General features: G+C 43.0%; 2 protein-coding genes and 1 long non-coding RNA gene across 6 annotated transcripts in view; 2 read left to right on the top strand and 1 right to left on the bottom strand.

Moving 5' to 3' along the window:
• Positions 1-19198, top strand: part of slc4a2a (solute carrier family 4 member 2a) — a 35582-nt gene extending 16384 nt beyond the window's left edge. The window contains exons 7-22 of the mRNA XM_051394457.1: positions 942-1122; positions 1742-1877; positions 1994-2138; positions 2500-2596; positions 2683-2867; positions 3664-3883; positions 3973-4176; positions 4346-4494; positions 5241-5435; positions 5810-6019; positions 10038-10127; positions 10281-10447; positions 10980-11233; positions 11321-11490; positions 17830-18003; positions 18380-19198. Coding sequence (XP_051250417.1) covers positions 942-1122; positions 1742-1877; positions 1994-2138; positions 2500-2596; positions 2683-2867; positions 3664-3883; positions 3973-4176; positions 4346-4494; positions 5241-5435; positions 5810-6019; positions 10038-10127; positions 10281-10447; positions 10980-11233; positions 11321-11490; positions 17830-18003; positions 18380-18460 — 2658 coding nt within the window. The 3' untranslated portion in view covers positions 18461-19198. The remainder of the gene's footprint in view (positions 1-941; positions 1123-1741; positions 1878-1993; positions 2139-2499; positions 2597-2682; positions 2868-3663; positions 3884-3972; positions 4177-4345; positions 4495-5240; positions 5436-5809; positions 6020-10037; positions 10128-10280; positions 10448-10979; positions 11234-11320; positions 11491-17829; positions 18004-18379) is intronic.
• LOC127360175 (uncharacterized) overlaps positions 1-20590 on the bottom strand; it is a 50885-nt gene extending 30295 nt beyond the window's left edge. For both annotated transcript variants that reach the window (XR_007883316.1, XR_007883317.1), the window contains exon 1: positions 19452-20590. This is a non-coding gene — a long non-coding RNA (uncharacterized LOC127360175). The remainder of the gene's footprint in view (positions 1-19451) is intronic.
• On the top strand, positions 6109-10042 carry LOC127360167 (uncharacterized). Of its 3 annotated transcripts, XM_051394451.1 has the most exons (9): positions 6109-6251; positions 6496-6555; positions 6946-7115; positions 7434-7693; positions 8472-8521; positions 8602-8621; positions 8982-9101; positions 9182-9241; positions 9651-10042. In XM_051394451.1, exons 1-9 carry the CDS (start codon positions 6118-6120, stop codon positions 9734-9736), a joined length of 960 nt encoding a protein of 319 aa, XP_051250411.1. In that variant the 5' UTR covers positions 6109-6117; the 3' UTR covers positions 9737-10042. The 3 variants fall into 3 exon arrangements, 1 of the variants encoding a protein (XP_051250411.1); XR_007883315.1 differs by lacking the exons at positions 6109-6251; positions 6496-6555; positions 6946-7115; ... (2 more) ...; positions 8602-8621; positions 8982-9101 and adding an exon at positions 7930-8201 and having other exon boundaries at positions 9651-9708; XR_007883314.1 differs by lacking the exons at positions 6109-6251; positions 6496-6555; positions 6946-7115; ... (3 more) ...; positions 8982-9101; positions 9182-9241 and adding an exon at positions 7930-8221 and having other exon boundaries at positions 9661-9708.
• Positions 20591-20598: the final 8 nt, after the last annotated feature.

The raw sequence follows: 20598 nt of genomic DNA, 5'->3' as shown, positions 1-20598 counted from the left end.
CCTCTGAGGCATCTCTTCATCAAAGGTCATATGCTGTAAATTTTAGTTGGGGTGGGGTTTAGTTGGCAGCTCTGTCTCAGGAGGTAGAGCGGGTCATCCACTAATCAGAAGGTTGGTGGTTCGATCCCCGGCTCCTCCCGCTGATGCTGAACCACTGTGTGAATGGGACTGTAGAGTCAAAGAGAACTATATGTATCTATATATAAGTACAGTCTGTTTACCATTTAGTGCTTCTCCCTCATCTCCCATAAGCTTCAATAGAAGTGGAACCAAACAGCATTATTGTGTAATGACAAACCAACCACAGGATTTTATGATGGCAGAAATTAGATTTTAATGATAATAAATCCATCTGCTGATTCTGAAATCTGTTCAGGAAACGATCATAACGCAGGTATTGTCTCCACTTATTGATTGAAAGTACAGTAGCATACTTTTTCCATTCATTAAGTCCATTAAAAAGTGTGTTAATAAACCCAGAATTATTCTGTCAGTCAATAGTCATAACATGTTACATCAGTTATTTCTTCATAAAGAACAAATAACAGCTGTCAGTTCATTCTCCACGTTGGGTTAGGGTTAGGTCCACTGTTGGTCTGTATGACTGCAGACCTAATTCTATGTTTTATTTTCTATTTAACCTTTATTTAACCAGTCCCTTGAAATCTGTTGGCCCAGTCAGCACACCCGTTATAATTCAAATAGAAATAAAAACTATTGACAGGGAAAACAAGGAAAGGACAGAAACCAGCTCAAAGAAGGCCACTGCATTTCCCAGTTACATGGAGTTTTAACATGGCCGTAGATCCTTCCAGTGGGACTAGGTCATTAAGATGCAGGATGTTTTGCCAATGATTATATTATATATAGGTCCAGAGAGCAAAGTAAGCTTTTTCCCAACGCCACTATGTCCTCATAAGATGGTTCCTGTGTGTGTCCAGGTGTTCGTGGAGCTGAACGAGCTGGTGATCGACAGGAACCAGGAGCTGCAGTGGAGGGAGACGGCTCGATGGATCAAGTTTGAGGAGGAGGTGGAGGAGGAGACAGAGCGCTGGGGGAGACCTCACATCCCCTCCCTGTCCTTCCGCTCTCTCCTGGAGCTCCGAAAAACTATCTCCCACGGTGAGGAGGATCTCTGCTGCCCCCCTGTGGAAAACCTTAAGTTAAACTTTCCTTAAAATCCCCTTAATTAGCCCTTTACTCCCCGAAAGCACACAATTAATTTCATGAATCAGAATTAGTTTGTTTGTAGCCAGAAATCTTAAAGTTTTTCCTAAAGTAAAACTAAAACTCTTAAAACATGTTGTTTTGAGATTTTAATTTAATTCTTATTCAACGTTTACCAGATGTGGGATCTGGAATATATTGAGGGATATATATATATATATATATATATATATATATATATATATAAAATAAATCCCTATATATATATATATATATATCCCTGAATGAAGTAGAGTCTAGACCTGCTATATTTGAAAACTGTCGAGAGATAATGTTTGTTATAAATTTACACTTTCAAATAAAACTGAATTGAATTTAGATTATTTAAAGACCTATTTAAGGGATAAATAAAGGGATTCATGTCAGACACCCCCCCATATTACCATCTGTTCATTTATGTGACTGGACGTAAGAGGATGTGAGTTTTGTAATTTATTGATCCCTCTCGTTTTTAGGTCTGTAGTGATGTCAGAGTGTGATGTCAGAGTGTGATGTCAGAGTGTGATGTTTCCAGGGGCGGTGCTCCTGGATCTGAAGCAGAGGACTCTGCCAGGAATCGCTCAGCAGGTGGTGGAGCAGATGGTGATCTCAGATCAGATCAAAGCTGAAGACAGAGCCAACGTCCTCAAAGCTCTGCTGCTCAGACACAGGTTCATGTCCAAAATATATCAATCAATCAATATCCATCCATCAATCCATCCATCTGTACTTGTTCATCCTTCATTCATCAAGCAAATATACCATATATTTCTGTTTCTATGTTCAGTCACCCCAGTGATGAGAAAGATCATAGCTTGTTCAGCAAGAACATCTCTGCAGCCAACATGGCCGCCCTGATGGACAGACACAATGGCCAATCAGAGCCGTCCAACAATCTGACCAATCACAAAGAGGCTGATGGCGAGAACAAGGTATCAACCACATAAGTCTACCTTCTGTAGAAAGTTGTCTGTTGGTTGTCAACTGTTGAAGAAAAAACTTTATCACAGAACAAACACACAAACACACTTTTTTAAACACACAACTTTATTATCACTGTACAAATAAATATTCACTTATGCTCTGCCTCAATTCCACTAACTGTTGTTGTAGCTGCCATTAGCCTGTCCAGTTTGAGCACTCTCACCTACACCTCAATGTCAGATGAGAGACTGGAGAAAAATAACTTGGTGCCATCAGTATAGCAGTTTATGAGGAGCCATGGGAGTGTAAGACAGAACTATGAACCTGTTCGGATTCACTGACTTTATTCTTCACTTCCATTGTGTTCAGAAAGAAGCCCCGCCCCTGGGTCACTCCAGATCCAAACATGAAGTGAAGCTGATGGAGAAGATCCCAGAGAGAGCCGAGGCCACCGTTGTCCTCGTTGGTACGCATCACAAACACATTTTTATTCAGGAGTCCATCCTCAGAGCAGGTTAAGTGGGTTTAGTGCGTCCCTCTGTGTGTCTGCAGGCAGTGTTGGCTTCCTGGACCAACCCTCCATGGCATTTGTGCGGCTGCAAGAGGCAGTTCTTCTGGAGTCTGTCCTGGAGGTTCCTGTCCCCGTGAGGTTCCTCTTCCTCCTGCTAGGCCCACCTACCGCCAACATTGACTACCACCAGATCGGACGCTCCATCTCCACACTCATGTCAGACAAGGTAAGTCCCAGCAGTAGGGATGGCAATTGATAAGAATTTAATGATTCCGATTCCATTATCAATATTGCTTATCAATCCGATTCTCTTATCGATTCTCTTATCCATTCTCTTATCGATTCTCATTGGGTGAGGGAATAAGTACAAATTTGTTTGTTTGTATTAACTCGCTTTAATATCTGATCAGAAGACACAGCACAGAGTATACACAAATTATGTGTAGCAACCTCAGAACAAACCTAAAAGTAGGTGAGCTACTTCTCAAAGTAAAGTCCAGGGACCCATAGCCTAGGCAGTGTTTCTCTACCAGTACGCCATGGCACGCAGTGTGTGCCTTGAAAGATTATCAATAGTGCCTTAGGATTAGGAAATTGTTAATTTTCACATTAATTGGTCCAGACAAAAAAATAAATGTTTGGCTTTTTAAGCCCAACTGACATTATGTGCCATAAAAACTAAAAATACAGACTGAAATAGGGTGGCCATTTCCTTCACATCAAAAAGGAGGACATAGGGGACACGCAAGCAGATATTTGTGAAATATAACCAAACTTTAGAGCGGTTCTGCCATGACGCATTTGCAACGAGCGGAACCGATAGGCAGAATCGTTAAGCAGGCACGCTAATGGTTCCAAGGAATCAATTCACTGGGCACCGGTTCTGAAGAAGAACTGGTTCTTGATTCCCATCCCTACCCAGCAGTTAGGTCTGTCTGCCACCAAATAATGCTGTACTACCTTGAACCCATGTAATGTGGTAAATATTGTATAAAGAACTCTACCTCTGTCTGCTCCTTTAGCACTTCCACGAGGCAGCGTACCAGGCTGACGACCGCCAGGACCTGCTGTCAGCCATCAACCGGTTTTTGGACTGCAGTGTCGTCCTTCCTCCCTCGGAGGTCGGCGGTGACGAGCTGCTCCACTCGGTCGCTCGCTTCCAACGAGAAATGCTTAGAAAGAGGGTGGAGGAGCAGAGCGGCAAACTGCAGGAGAAACAGAGCAGCATTCAGCACGATGAAGGTCAGTTGTCATGAGAGGACCTTTTAACAGCATTATGTTGATGTTTTGGAGTTATGTGCAATGATAGGACTAATTTTTTTGAATTATAGATTCCCTCGTTCCTTCCAAACCTGGTGATGAGCCCCTGAGACGATCAGGACGTTTTTTCGGAGGTCTGATCAAAGACGTGACTCGACGGTACCCTCAGTACCTCAGCGACCTTCGTGATGCTCTGAACCCTCAGTGCATGGCCGCTATCATCTTCATCTACTTTGCTGCGCTGTCGCCTGCCATTACCTTTGGTGGACTTTTGGGTGAGTCCAGATTCCAGAAACAGTAACAGAGACTACCAGAACTACCTGGTGAGGTTTGGTTGACCAAGTTTCAGCTGCCTGGATTCTCAAAGACTCTTCTTAAATCTTCACAATTAAGTTTCTTGGACTATAAAGGTTTTATAGCTATTATCTCTTTCCTGTGACGCAGGTGAGAAAACAGAGGGTCTGATTGGTGTGTCGGAGCTGATAGTTGCCACGGCGCTGCAGGGCATAGTGTTCAGTGTGCTGGGTGCTCAGCCTCTGCTGGTGATCGGCTTTTCCGGACCACTGCTTGTTTTTGAAGAGGCCTTCTACACTGTGAGCTCACCTGACAGAAAGTCTACACACTTGTGTTAAATGTGACAAACTGAAGCAAGAACTGAAACAGTCCTAGTTACTCTAGATTGTCCATAGAACACACTAGAGACACTTTTCATTTAACTTTTTTAACAGTTTTTTTTCTTTGTGAATTTTCCTACAGCATCAGGTCTATAACCCTTGAAACATCTGTGGCATGCCCCAGGGTTCTAACCTGGGTCCTCTTTTGGTTGCCTTGCTTCCCTTTGATCAGATAATAAGGCTCAACACTTAGGAAAACACTTACTCTTTTTTCCAAGGTTTTCAACCACATCTTGTGGCCTTCCTCCTTATTGCCTACAAATGGAACTTCAGTCACATTTGAAGAAATCATTGTATATGGATGGTCCCTGTTCAAAGATCGTCTAGGTGCAGCTTGCTTTGGTTGTAAATGTTCTACTCAGGTTTTTTTGTCCTGAATTGTTAAATCTGTGTTAAATCTACCATCAACCAGGCACTGACTCTTCAGCATCATATTAAGTGTTATTCCTGTTTTTGAGGAACTGCTAAACTCAAGCCTATGTGTTTGAAGATAATATGGAGATGATCATTCATGCTTTTATTCTGTCCATCTATACTACAGTAACTCCCTATTCAAATAAAACATCCCAGGATCACATATCAATTGATCCAGAAAGCTACTGCAAAGGAAAGTATGTTTTTAGCTAACTTGTTCACTGTGCCCTAAAATGTGTGCTCATGTGCAGTTTTGTAAAGACAATGGGATCGAGTATCTGACAGGAAGGGTGTGGATCGGTTTCTGGCTGGTGCTGATCGTTCTCCTCACTGTGGCCTTCGAGGGAAGCATCCTGGTTCGCTTTGTCTCCCGTTTCACTCAGGAGATCTTCTCCTTCCTCATCTCCCTCATTTTCATCTACGAGACCTTCGCCAAACTGGTCAAGGTGAGGTCAGAGGTCACAGGTCAGCAACGAGCAAGACCTTGGGCTTTATGACAGATGTGGCTTAAGTAGTAGTCTGAAGACAAGGCACGGATGGATACATGAATAAAATGTGAAATTTTATCTAAAAGGTTACATACATCTGAGCGAGCATCATCCTGGGCGTCAGTGACAAACACTGAACGCTGTAAAGTAACTGACAATAATATTTAGAATAACGTTACTATCTGAAATGATCCTATATTTTATTTGGACCATTAGCTCCATGCTACTAACTAGCTCGCCGTTTACCAATCACCCATCAGCCAACACCACGAAGCAACCAACACCAGTTAGCTTAGCTACAGTTTCTTCTTCTTTCTGTTGGTCTATTCCAGATCTTTCAGGAGCATCCTCTCCAAAACTGTTACCATGGAAACAACACAGTATCTCCCTCTCTGTGCAACTACACCACAGCCGCCGGGAATCCTGGGAAGGTTGTTGGAGAACCAAACACAGCCCTGCTGTCACTGGTGCTCATGGCGGGAACATATTTCATCGCTTTCTACCTGCGCAAGTTCAAGAACAGCTCCTTCTTCCCTGGCAGGGTTAGTACATATAAGTACAGCTACAGACAGGTTTCTACAGACAGCTACAGACAGCTACAGCTACAGACAGGTTTCTAAAGGTACAGACAGGTACAGACATGATTCTACAGGTACAGACAGGTACAGCTACAGACAGGTACAGACATGATTCTACAGGTACAGACAGGTACAGCTACAGATTGCTACAGACAGGTTTCTACAGGTACAGACAGGTTTCTACAGGTTTCTACAGGTACAGACAGGTTTCTACAGGTACAGACAGATTTTTACAGGTACAGACAGATTTTTACAGGTACAGACAGGTTTCTACAGGTTTTTACAGCTACAGACAGGTTTCTACAGACAGCTACAGCTACAGACAGCTACAGCTACGGCTACAGCTACAGACAGGTACAGCTACAGACAGGTTTCTACGGGTTTCTACAGCTACAGACAGGTTTTTACAGGTACAGACAGGTTTCTACAGATTTCTACAGGTACAGCCAGGTTTCTACAGGAACAGACAGGTTTGTACAGGTTCCTACAGGTACAGATAGGTTTCTACAGCTACAGACAGGTACAGACAGGTATCTACAGCTACAGACAGGTACAGACAGGTATCTACAGCTACAGACAGGTTTCTACAGGTACAGACAGGTTTCTACAGGTTTCTACAGCTACAGACAGGTTTCTACAGCTACAGACAGGTTTCTACAGCTACAGACAGGTTTCTACAGGTACAGACAGGTTTCTACAGGTTTCTATAGCTACAGACAGGTACAGACAGTTTTCTATAGCTACAGACAGGTACAGACAGGTTTCTACAGGAACAGACAGGTTTGTACAGGTTTCTACAGCTACAGACAGGTTTCTACAGGTACAGACAGGTTTCTACAGCTACAGACAGGTTTCTACAGGTACAGACAGGTTTCTACAGGAACAGACAGGTTTCTACAGGTTTCTACAGGTACAGCCAGGTTTCTACAGGAACAGACAGGTTTGTACAGGTTCCTACAGGTACAGATAGGTTTCTACAGCTACAGAGAGGTACAGACAGGTATCTACAGCTACAGACAGGTACAGACAGGTACAGACAGGTACAGACAGGTTTCTACAGGTTTCTACAGCTACAGACAGGTTTCTACAGGTACAGACAGGTTTCTACAGGAACAGACAGGTTTCTACAGGTACAGAGAGGTGCAGACAGGTTTCTACAGCCACAGGCAGGTTTCTACATCTACAGACAGGTTTTTACAGGTACAGACAGGTTTCTACGGGTTTCTACAGGTAGACAGGTTTCTACAGCTACAGACAGGTACAGACAGGTTTCTACAGGTACAGACAGCTTTCTACAGGTACAGACAGTTTTCTACAGCTACAGACAGGTACAGACAGGTATCTACAGCTACAGACAGGTACAGACAGGTTTCTACAGCTACAGACAGGTTTCTACAGGTTTCTAGAGGTTTCTACAGGTACAGACAGGTTTCTTCAGGTTTCTACAGCTACAGACAGGTACAGACAGGTTTCTACACGTACAGACAGGTTTCTACAGGTTTCTACAGCTACAGACAGGTTTCTACAGCTACAAACAGGTTTCTACAGCTACAGACAGGTTTCTACAGGTTTCTACAGCTACAGAGAGGTACAGACAGGTATCTACAGCTACAGACAGGTACAGACAGGTACAGACAGGTACAGACAGGTTTCTACAGCTACAAACAGGTTTCTACAGCTACAGACAGGTTTCTACAGGTTTCTACAGCTACAGAGAGGTACAGACAGGTATCTACAGCTACAGACAGGTACAGACAGGTACAGACAGGTACAGACAGGTTTCTACAGCTACAGACAGGTTTCTACAGGAACAGACAGGTTTCTACAGGTTTCTACAGGTACAGACAGGTGCAGACAGGTTTCTACAGCTACAGACAGGTTTTTACAGGTACAGACAGGTTTCTACGGGTTTCTACAGGTAGACAGGTTTCTACAGCTACAGACAGGTACAGACAGGTTTCTACAGCTACAGACAGCTTTCTACAGGTACAGACAGGTTTCTACAGGTACAGACAGGTTTCTGCGTTTTTCTACAGCTACAGACAGGTACAGACAGGTTTCTACAGGTACAGATAGGTTTCTACAGCTACAGACAGGTACAGACAGGTTTCTACAGGTTTCTACAGCTACAGACAGGTTTCTACAGGTACAGACAGGTTTCTACAGGTACAGATAGGTTTCTACAGCTACAGACAGGTACAGACAGGTATCTACAGCTACAGACAGGTACAGACAGGTTTCTACAGGTTTCTACAGGTACAGACAGGTTTCTACAGGTACAGACAGGTTTCTTCAGGTTTCTACAGCTCCAGACAGGTTTCTACAGCTACAGACAGGTACAGACAGGTTTCTACACGTACAGACAGGTTTCTACAGGTTTCTACAGCTACAGACAGGTTTCTACGGCTACAAACAGGTTTCTACAGCTACAGACAGGTTTCTACAGGTACAGACAGGTTTCTACAGGTACAGATAGGTTTCTACAGCTACAGACAGGTACAGACAGGTATCTACAGCTACAGACAGGTACAGACAGGTTTCTACAGGTTTCTACAGGTACAGACAGGTTTCTACAGGTACAGACATGTTTCTTCATGTTTCTACAGCTCCAGACAGGTTTCTACAGCTACAGACAGGTACAGACAGGTTTCTACACGTACAGACAGGTTTCTACAGGTTTCTACAGCTACAGACAGGTTTCTACGGCTACAAACAGGTTTCTACAGCTACAGACAGGTTTCTACAGGTACAGACAGGTTTCTACAGGTACAGATAGGTTTCTACAGCTACAGACAGGTTTCTACAGGTTTCTACAGGTTTCCACAGGTTGCTACAGCTAAAGACAGGTACAGACAAGTTTCTAAAGGTACAGACAGGTACAGACAGGTTTCTACAGGTACGGACAGGTACAGACAGGTTTCTACAGGTACAGACAGGTTTCTACAGGTACAGACAGGTACAGACAGGTACAGACAGGTTTCTACAGCCACAGACAGGTACAGACAGGTTTCTACAGGTTTCTACAGCTACAGACAGGTTTCTACAGGTACAGACAGGTACAGACAGGTACAGACAGGTTTCTACAGCCACAGACAGGTACAGACAGGTTTCTACAGGTTTCTACAGCTACAGACAGGTTTCTACAGGTTTCTACAGCTACAGACAGGTTTCTACAGGTACAGACAGGTTTCTACTGGTTGCTACAGGTACAGACAGGTACAGACAGGTTTCTACAGCTATAGAAAAAAATGACATTTTTTTGACATCTCTTTCTCTAATGTTTGAACATTTTTGGAAACATTTGGGATAATGTAAGAATTAAACAGTTTATATACTGTCTAATGATTATAGATTATTGATTGATTCAGCTCCATGGTTTCTACAGGTACAGACAGGTACAGACAGGTACAGACAGGTTTTTACAGGTACAGACAGGTTTCTACAGGTACAGACAGCTTTTTACAGGTACATTCAGGTTTCTACAGGTTTCTACAGGAGCAGACAGGTTTCTACACATACAGACAGGTTTCTACAGGTTTCTACAGGTTTCTACAGCTACAGACAGGTTTCTACAGCAACAGACAGGTTTCTACAGGTTTCTACAGGTTTCTACAGCTACAGACAGGTTTCTACAGCTACAGACAGGTTTCTACAGCTACAGACAGGTTTCTACAGCTATAGAAAAAAATGACATTTCTCTGAGTTTGAACATTTTTGGAAACATTTGAGATAATGTAAGAATTCAACACAGAGTTTATACACTGTTTAATGATTATAGATTATTGATTGAATCAGCTCCATATAGAACATAGCTCTAGAGTTCATACACTGTTTACTGGGGAAACAGAATCATCAGTCTTATCAACAACTACAACTCCCATGAGTCTTGTGCACTTAAATAATCTCCTCAAGTAGACAGTTATGGTCTTAACTTTGGGGATGTACGGTGTCACATCACTGATCAATGAACTGTATGTTCTAGCTCCGTAGGATCATTGGAGACTTTGGGGTCCCCATTGCTATCCTCCTCATGGTGCTGGTGGACTACAGTGTGGAGGACACCTACACCCAGGTCAGGGTTTAACACTCATAAAGACGATCCTGTGTTGTAGACTTGTTCCGATACCAGATATTCCTTCCATACTGCCTTAAATGGAAAATGGTATCGGAACATCTCGACTGTGTTGACCCGCTATTTAAACTCCTCTCTTCTTGTTGTTGTCAGAAACTGAACGTGCCCAGTGGATTCTCGGTGTCCAGTCCAGAGAAGCGTGGTTGGCTGATTTCTCCTCTGGGGTCAGACGGGGAGTTTCCTGTTTGGATGATGGCCGCCAGCATCCTGCCGGCCATCCTTGTCTTCATCCTCATCTTCATGGAGTCCCAGATCACAGCGTACAACACTTTCCTCTTGTCTCCATATGTGTTATAAGTAGTTATATTGATCCTGGATGTTTCTTCCAAAGCCACCAGACTCCTTTGATTAAAACTTGATCTCACAAAACACACAGTTTCTGTTCACCACTGCCTCGATCTGCAGCAGATAACATAATCTCATAATCATCGTTCAGAGTCTCAGTGACACTTTCAGTCTGACAGTCTCAGAGAAACCAAACCGACATTAGACTGCATTCAGGAGCTGCTCCTCGTCCCTGGGACCAAAGTATCAGAGGATTGTTCCAACACGATCATTTTCTCCTGTAACACAGGAAGTAGTTAGCCGCGCTATTAGCTGTCTGTAACCGGACTGGGAGCTGGAAGGACAGGTGGAGTTTAAACACTGCTAGTGAAGGAGTATGGTGGCTCTTAAGAGAGCGATATAACAACATCAGAGCTAACATATGTTGTAATTGTCTCTCTAACATGATTAAATCCACCTGACTGGAAACAAGCTATCTCATGTTTCCTGCGTCTGTCTGTCCGTTAGGCTGATTGTCAGTAAGAAGGAGAGGATGCTGGTGAAGGGAACTGGTTTTCACCTGGACCTCCTCATCATCGTGGTGGTGGGCGGAGTTTCGGCGCTGTTTGGATTGCCCTGGTTATCCGCCGCCACAGTCCGCTCAGTCACCCACACCAATGCCCTCACTGTCATGAGCAAATCCGTCGCCCCCGGAGACAAGCCCCGCATCCAGGAGGTGAAGGAGCAGCGGGTGACGGGCTTCCTGGTGGCTGTTTTAGTGGGTACGACTGTCTACAGTGTCCTACAACCATTACTGCTGCTGTTACTGTCTTTACTGCGGCTGATCTGGTTCCTCTCCGCCCTCTCAGGTCTGTCCATCGTGATTGGGGAGGTTCTGCGTCAGATTCCTTTGGCGGTGCTGTTTGGGATCTTCCTCTACATGGGTGTGATGTCACTGAATGGGATCCAGCTCACAGAGCGACTAATCCTGCTGCTGATGCCCCCGAAGTACCACCCCGACCACAACTACGTCCGCAAGGTCAGCCCCGTCTCCCCTCCCCGACCAAAGTCATCAACATCCAGTTGACTGAAAGCTCCAGTGTGTAACATTACTGTAATATATTATATTATATTATATAACATTACTGTAATATAATATAATAACATAACTAATATAATAAAATAACATTACTGTAATGTAATATAATAACATAACTAATATAATATAATATAATATAATAACATTAATGTAATATAATAACATAACTAATATAATATAATAACATTACTGTAATATAATGTTATATAATATTACTGTAATATAATATAATATAATAACATTACTGTAATGTAATATAATATAATTGTTGTACCCTTAAAAAGGGGAATAGTAACGGGAGAAGGATGAGGAAAACACACGCAGCTCTTTCCTTCACTCGTCTGTATTGAATCTTAATTTAAACAAACAACAGACAAATGTATACATATGCACACTCAGTTTTAGGACCACAAATATCATCAGTGTCTTTTTAACATGTTCTAAATCATCTAAATTATTGTTTTAACCAAATAAACACGACATGTAAATTATATTTTTAACAATCTAAATTATCATGGGACTTTTGAATAATGAAATGTATTTTTAACATGTTGACTTATCAATTTTCGTCATTATGACATGAACTAGACACAAATATATAAATATATAAATGAAACAGTAACACACTTCGTGGCCACGAGGTATCCGGCTGCTAGCTTACACGTCTGAGTTGGTAAGAAACTAAACAACAAATAAGTCCAACAAAAACATCTTTTCCATGCATTTAAAACCAGAGTAACATAAAGAAAAATACTAAGTATAGTATAAGTATACAGTGCTTTGCAAACGGTAATTACCTTAAAAAGGGGAATAGTAACGGGAGAAGGATGAGGAAAACACACGCAGCTCTTTCCTTCACTCGTCTGTATTGAATGAGGAAGAGGAGCGCGATCCCCCTACTGGAGCCCCGAGGCATTACCAACAGATCGACGAACCATTAAACCACACAGATAAGGATCTGTATTACCTATCTGCATTCCCCTTCTTGGTATTACTCTCTCGTTGCATATTCTTCATATACATTCACAACTACCATAAATGAAATTACATCTTTTAAAATAGATACTATAATAACTGTGATAATATCAAACTGAAATTAGCTTTTCAGATGAATTATATTTAACTCAAAATAAATTGTATTTTGGAATAAATTGTTACATACAACTTGTCACATACTCCCCCTCAAAATAGATGCTGTCCCCAACATCTTAACCTTTGACCTTTAGTGCAAACAAGGAGTTAAACCTTACAACATTAATAGATACACAATGTACCACTATTTTAGACCAACAATTCAGCTGCATTTTCTCTTATATAGTGCAATATTACAGACTGGAACTCTTTTCAAACATTCTTTTATACTCGGATAACACCCAGTGTCCCTCAGTGTCCTTGTTCTCTGTTTCGGGACTTGTTCTGACCTACAGTGTCCACGTAGTTACACAGAGTTCATTGCCGCCTTGTTAACGGTTCTTATAGTATGTCCAAGTTAATTTCACTTGCCTTTAATAAAGGTCCATGAATGTGATGTGACTGACTGCAACAATGTCATATAAATGTGTATGTTGAGTGTAACCACAGTTACACCACAGTCATGTGCAACAGTCCATGTTAAATGTGGAGTCCATTTTGAGTGTAATGTATATGTACTAACTCAGTTCAGTGGCGTGCAATGTTTCTGTCTTCCACGTCTCTAATGTCGGGTGTGCCAGAAGTGGTATGGCTGCACAGTGTATGTCCATGGCACCATACAGTCTTGCCGCTGTAGTGTCCTAAGGTTGTAACAGGCCGGTGAGCCGAGCCGGTCATATGTGAAGATCTTGGGCTGTCTATGTTGACGTCTAGGCCGCTGACACTCCTCACCACTGAGATCACTTGGCACAGACGAAGGAGCAGCGTCCTCCAATTGCAGGTCCTCAACATAACTGTCCTCTCTCACCTGTGAGTTTTCTCTTTGATCCAACGCTTGTTCTTTCTCAGGCTCAGGTGGCATGTTTTCTTCAGATTGTATGCGTTCAAGCTTGGGAGGTGTACTAGTACGCATAGGATTGATTGTCTCAGACAGGCACGGTTCAGATTGGTGCTGAAGTGGAACTGGATAATACTCATCATCGTCCTCTTCCTCTGACTGCTCTGCTTCCTCGATTTCCTCCACATTTCTCTGCCTCGCTCGTGGCTGTACTGAGGTTTCCAGTGGCAGGTAGTCACATGGGAGGAGAAGATTGTGATGCAAGATCCTTGATCTCCCTCTTCCTTTCTCAGGCCTCAGTTCATAAACAGGGATGTCTTTACTCACTTGGTGCACAACTGTGTGGATAGTATCCTCCCAGTGGCTCCTCAGTTTTCTTGGACCACCACGGGATGTCATGTTCCTGATTAAGACATGATCACCAGGCTGTAATACTGAGCTTTTCACTTTACTGTCATAATGTCTCTTACTTCTTACAGCAGCTTTATGAGCATTTTCTCTAGTGATCTCATAGGCTTCTTCCATGCCTTGCTTCCACTTCTCCATGTAGTTACGGTGATTACAGTTTCCTTGTTCCCGAGGTCAAGTTGAACAACATGTCAACTGGCAGTCGCGGGGAACGCCCGTACAGGTAAAATGGCGAGAAACCAGTCACTTCGCTGTCAGTACAATTGTACGCGTACATCAGTTTGTTTAGTGAGTCTTTCCAGTTAGTCTTTTGTCTCTCTGTGAGGGTCTTCAACATCTGGAGTAGTGTTCGGTTAAACCGCTCTACGTGTCCGTTCCCTTGAGGGTGGTAGGGAGTAGTTCTCGACCCAGCAACTCCACAGTACTTTTTCAGTTGTGTGAACAGTTGATTTTCAAATTCACCCCCCTGATCGTGGTGTATCCTTGTTGGGAAGCCAAATTTCAATGCATAGTCATTAAATATTTTGTCTGCCGCTGTTTTGCCTGATTTTGAAGTTGTGACGTAAGCTTGTGCAAAACGTGTAAAATGGTCACTTATTACAAGAATATATTCATAACCACCTTTACATTTATCAAGGTGCAAGAAATCCACTGAGATAAGCTCAAACGGTTGAGTGGTGACAATGCTTGTCAGCGGTACTCTTGTCTCATGATTTGGCTTCTTGTGTTTTAGGCACACACATCTTCTTGCGACATAATCCTCTATCTCTCGCTGCATGTAGGGCCAGTAAAATCGGTCTCGTATCAGTGATGTTGTCCTGTCAACACCTTGGTGGCCCATCTCATTGTGAAGTTCCTTTAACACTGTACTTTTATATTTTTCAGGAAGCACCAATTGTTTTCTGTTTGCAGTTTTCCTGTACAACACTCCACTTTCATTAATTTCCAGTTTGTCCCACTCTCTGAGAAGACATGTGATCTGTGGACTGAGTTGTTTTAGTTCTTGACCTGATGGCTTTTTGTCAGCCAGTCTGAACTGAACCACCGATCCAACAGTGGGATCATTCCTCTGGTCGTGTTTAATTTGTCCTGTTGTTAGTGGAATGAGGGATGTGCCTGTAGCAACTGCCGCACATTCAACTGAAACGCCAATGGACCAAGACAGGTTGGATTCATCCTGATTTTCCACTGCCTGTCTGTAGCTGCACTAATCACATCATATGCCATTTCCTCTGAACACTCTTTCATGAATGTCTCCACATCCAAAGGCATTCTGGACAGACTGTCTGCGTCAATATTTTCTTTACCAGGGCGGTATTTGATCGTGAAATGGAAATCTGCTAGTTCTGCTACCCATTGGCACCCTGTTGCATTCAGTTTAGCAGTGGACAGCACATAGGTAAGTGGATTATTGTCACTGTAGACCATGAAGAATGGTGCATAGTATAGATAATCACGAAATTTCTCTGTGATTGCCCACTTAAGAGCTAAAAACTCTAACTTGCCTGAATGTAGATGGTAATTTTTCTCTGCTGCAGTTAAAGTATGGGAGCCATAAGCAATTACACGAAGCTTCCCATTCTGCCTTTGATACAAAACTGCACCTAGTCCTTGGTTGGAAGCGTCAGTATGGAGGATAAAAGGCTGTGAAAACTCTGGGAAGCCTAGAACAAGGAGGCTGAATGAGACAGTCTATCAACTGTTCCAGTATTGACTGGTGTGCATCAGTCCCCTCAATGGGTGTGTTGGATTTGCTGTTTCGTTTTGTTTGCCACTTCCTCTTTTTGTTTTGCAAGGTCTCAGTCTCTGCAGGTTTTTTAAGCAGGTCATACAAGGGGCAGGCAATAAATCCTTGAAAAATCCTTGATGTACTGCCGGTAATAACTCAACAGTCCTAATATTGCTCTTAGTTCACCAACACTACCTGGCTGCTTGTCTTTCAGAGCCCTTACTGCAGCAGTACCAGCAGAGTCCATCCTGTTTCCCTCAGCAGACACAATCCTCCCAAGGTACCGTACTTCCGCTTTAAACAGGTCACATTTCTTGGGTTTCAGTTTTATCCCATGTCCCCTCAGTCGTCGCAGCACCCTTCTGAAATCACTGATATGATCCTCAAAGGTTTTGCTAAACACAAGAACGTCATCGAGATAAGGCACACATATTTCATCCCTTAAGCCCTCTAAGCACTGTTCCATACAGCGCTGGAACGCTGCAGGTGCGTTCATGAGCCCAAATGGGATTCGGACCCACTCATACAGGCCCCAGGGGGTCACAAAAGCTGTTAAGTGTCTACTGTCCTTTGACATGAACCCCTGGTGATATGCCTTACCCTGGTCCAGCAGCGAAAAGAGGGTGTTTCCCCCCAGAGTGTCCATAATGTCCTGCACTTTGGGGATGGGGTGGCGGTCTGGGTGAGTTTTCCTATTGAGCTCCCTGTAGTCAATACATAAGCGCAGCGTACCGTCTTTTTTTCTTACACAGACAACTGGGGAGGGGTAGGAAGAGGTAGATTTTTCAACCCACCCCTGTGCTATCAAGTCCCGTAAGTAGTCTTTTATCTCCTTGTACAAAGGCTTTGGAACAGAGAGATATGCTTTTGACACTGGCTCAACATCTTTTAGTGAAATGTCCATTTGTAGGTTTTCCACACAGCCTATGTCATCATCAGACCTGGAAAATGACTCTGATTCTTCTCTTAACATCTGATGACTTTGTCTCTGATGTTCTTCAAGGTGAGTCAAATCAACAGGAGGATCCCAAGGTTCATGTGCAGGGATGCTTTCACTGGAACTCTGGGCCTGGACATGGTGAATGGATGCAGTTGGTAGATGATCTGTTTTAAATAAGGTGGGGCCTGTACTCGACACTCAATTTGGATGGAGCTCTGTTTAGGCACACTGATTCTCTCATTTGCTGTCCTTACATTATGATCACATGCTTGCCCTACACTCACGCATTAATAAAGGTTTTTGCTTTGTTCTTCCTGAGATGAGGAAAAGCCATTTTTACAGCCTTCACAAGTTTCTCTTTGTCTCCTTGCTTTGTCTGATCTTGCGGGCTATCTAGGACAAGGCGTTCAATTACATTAAAGCCAATAATGGGACACTGTTGTTGGTTGCCTTTTAGCACTAGCATGGGTATTAGCAACTCATGATCACTAGCGGTGAGCTTAAAGGACACTTCAAGCCAGCCATGTATGGCATTTCTGTCCCATTGGCTGCTTCAATTTGTAACGGATCAAGTGGATCGACTAGCTCTGCTACATCTCGGAGTGGCACATCAGGTAAATGGCACAAACCTGTGAACCTGTGTCCCAAAGTGCCTGAATCTTTTGTTTGTGCAGGAAATACCTGATTAAACACTTCTTCCCTACTAGCTCTCTTACAGTAGGTGTTTTCTCCGGAGCACTACTTTCTTTGCATTTAACTTTCTCACATGACTGAGTTGCCTTTTTCTTAATACTTGAACAACCATAAGTACTCTTCACCTGCTTGCATACAAGAGAAACACCTTGGGTTGGGGATATTGTGGGGGTGCAGTTGTGGATCTTTGGATCTTTGGTCACATAATAACATTACTGTAATATAATGTTATATTATATAACATTACTGTAATATAATATAATATAATAACATTACTGTAATGTAATATAATAACATAACTAATATAATAACATAACTTATATAATAACATAACTAATATAATATAATATAATAACATTACTGTAATATAATGTAATAAAGGACGTTCAGTCATGTTTAGTTTGGTTATTTCCTGTTTTACTTTGAAATCTCGTGTCTCTCGTGGCAGTCTTGTGTCAGTAACTTCACTTCCTGTCTTTGTCAGCTTTCCCTTCAGTTTTGATTGCCTGATTAGTTTTACCTGTGTCGGTGCTCTCACAGGTGAGGACATTGAGGATGCACCTGTTCACCATCGTCCAGCTGACCTGTCTGACTCTGCTGTGGGTCGTCATGGCGACGGCAGCGGCGCTGGCGTTCCCCTTCATGCTGCTGCTGACCATCCCGGTGAGGATGCTGCTGCTGCCCCGCCTCTTCACCTGGAGAGAGCTGCAGAGCGTGAGTCACACCTCGATCACACTGATGTCATCCTGACATCATCATTAGCACAGGTAGCTGCTAACATGGCTAACAGAATCTGGATAGACAGTATCATATCTTACCTTACGCTAATAGTTAGCAAATGTTTTATTATCTAATACTAGGGTGGCCATTCGTCCGCTAGTTATAGACTGCAACATTAGGCTACCTGTTTGTAGTGGTTAGCTTTGTGCTGTTAGCATCATTTATTGTTATTGTTGTCGGATCACGTTAGCTGGAGAAGCTAATCAGATAATGAAACTATGAGTTCATTACGAAACAACTTGAATCATGACGGCTTTATTGACACTGTTACCATGACAACAGCCCTGACCTCTGACCTCTGGTCCTGCAGTTGGATGCTGACGATGCAGAGCCTCACCTGGAGGAGAAGGACGGGCAGGACGAGTACTCACAGCTGCAGATGCCCGTGTGACCCCGCAGCTGCCTCACGATTGGTCGATCCACCGCCTTCATTAGCATATCTCACGTATCCTGTAGCAGCGCCGGGCGGGTGGACTGAACGCGCTTCTCAAATCATGTTTTTATAAATCTGATTTTGTATTTGTGTTGTGGGAGCGGGTTTGTTTCTGTTTAAACTCACTGAACAATCATTAAATGCACATTTATCTTTAAAAAAGTGGGTTTGTATATTTATTAGTACAAGTTGTTCATTGTCTCGCGTTCAACAACCGCAGTGACCCTCCTGTCGTATACTGTCACACCCTCAGGTTGGTTATAACCTTTCCATTGACCTCCAGTGGTTTAACTTCACCTCCCTGCAGTGACATAGACCTGTACTCCTGGGTGTGTCAGTACACTGTGACATCACTGGTGGCTGTGGTTATAGAGCAGACGGGATGAGCTGGTGTAAAGTTACTCTTTAAATAATTAAATTCACATTCTGGTTCAGTTCTCTGTGAATTACTGAATTTATTAATGACAGCTGAACGTCCCTGTAGAAGAAATTAATAAAGCCGTTTGATTACAGGCAGCCAATAGTTGAGAGCAGCCATACAGTCTGCAGAGCGTCAGTGAGTGTGTCTGTGTCCAACTCTTCCTCACAGGTTAGTTAATGATGTTACTGAGTCAATGTGAGCAGATTGTGTCTGTAGATTGAAGAGAATCAGAGTCTCACTGATGGTGGAAATAAAGGTTTTACTTCCTTAAAAAAGCCGTTTTTTGAATGGCGTTTGGTGTGACAGTGTGGAGCAGAGGGGATTTGAACAGGAAGTGGAGATTCAATTCAATTCAATTTTATTTGTATAGCGCCAATTCATAACAGAAGTTATCTCAGGACACTTTTCAAATAGAGCAGGTCTAGACCGAACTCTTTAAAACATTAATTACAGAGACCCAACAGTACCACCATGAACAAGCACTTGGCGACAAGGGCAAGGAAAAACTGCCTGTTAAAAGGCAGAAACCTAGGACAGATCCTCCGGCTCTAGGTGGGTGGTCGTCTGTCTTGACCAGTTGGGGTGAGAGAGAGAGAGAGAGAGAGAGAGAGAGAGAGAGAGAGGCAGAGAGAGAGAGAGCGAGAGACAGACAGACAGACAGGTGCACAGTAACAACAGTATTGGCAATGGCAATCTAGCAGGACCATGGCAGGAGGCTCCACCAGGATCGACAAGAACCTGCGAGACGAGAAAGCACAAGAACTCCGGGGAAGAAGTGAAGTTAGTAACATGCATTAATGGGACATGAATGAGTGCAGAAAGAGAGAGGAAGGGAGGAGCTCAGTGCACCATGGGAAATCCCCCGATAGTCTAGGCCTATAGCAGCATAACTAAGGGATGGTTCAGGACTCACCTGATCCAGCCCTAACTATAAGCTTTATCAAAGAGGAATGTCTTAAGCCTACTCTTGAATGTGGTGAGGGCGTCTGCCTCCCGAACCACAACTGGAAGCTGGTTCCACAGGAGAGGAGCTTGGTAACTGAAGGCTCTGGCTCCTGTTCTACTTTTAGATACTATAGGAACCACAAGTAGCCCAGCATTCAGAGAACGTAGTGTTCTAGTGGGGTAATAGGGTACTATGAGCTCTTTAAGATATGAAGGGGCCTGACCATGAAGAACTTTGTAGGTGAGGAGGAGGATTTTAAATTCAATTCTACATTTTATAGGGAGCCAATGCAGAGTAGCTAGTACAGGAGAGATGTGATCTCTTTTTCTAGTTCCTGTCAGTACTCGTGCTGCAGCGTTCTGAATTAATTGGAGTGTTTTAATGGACTTATTGGGGCAACCTGATAATAAAGAGTTGCAGTAATCCAGCCTTGAAGTAACAAATGCATGGATTAGTTTTTCTGCATCTGTCTGTGATAGTATGTGTCTAATTTTTGTAATATTACGTAAATGAAAGAAGGCAGTCCTAGAGGTCTGCTTTATGTGGGAGTTAAATGACAAATCCTGATCAAAGATAACTCCAAGATTCCTGACAGTGGTGCTAGAGGCCAAGGTAATGCCATCTAGAGTAACTATATCTTTAGACAGTGAGTCTCTAAGGTTTTTGGGGCCAAGAACAAGAATTTCGGTTTTTTTCTGAGTTTAACATCAGAAAATTGCAGGTCATCTA

This window comes from Dicentrarchus labrax, unplaced genomic scaffold, assembly GCF_905237075.1.
Source record: "Dicentrarchus labrax unplaced genomic scaffold, dlabrax2021, whole genome shotgun sequence".
Taxonomy (NCBI): domain Eukaryota; kingdom Metazoa; phylum Chordata; class Actinopteri; family Moronidae; genus Dicentrarchus; species Dicentrarchus labrax.
The sequence above is the reverse complement of the archived record's forward strand: the minus strand, read 5'-3'. Positions and strand labels throughout refer to the sequence as shown.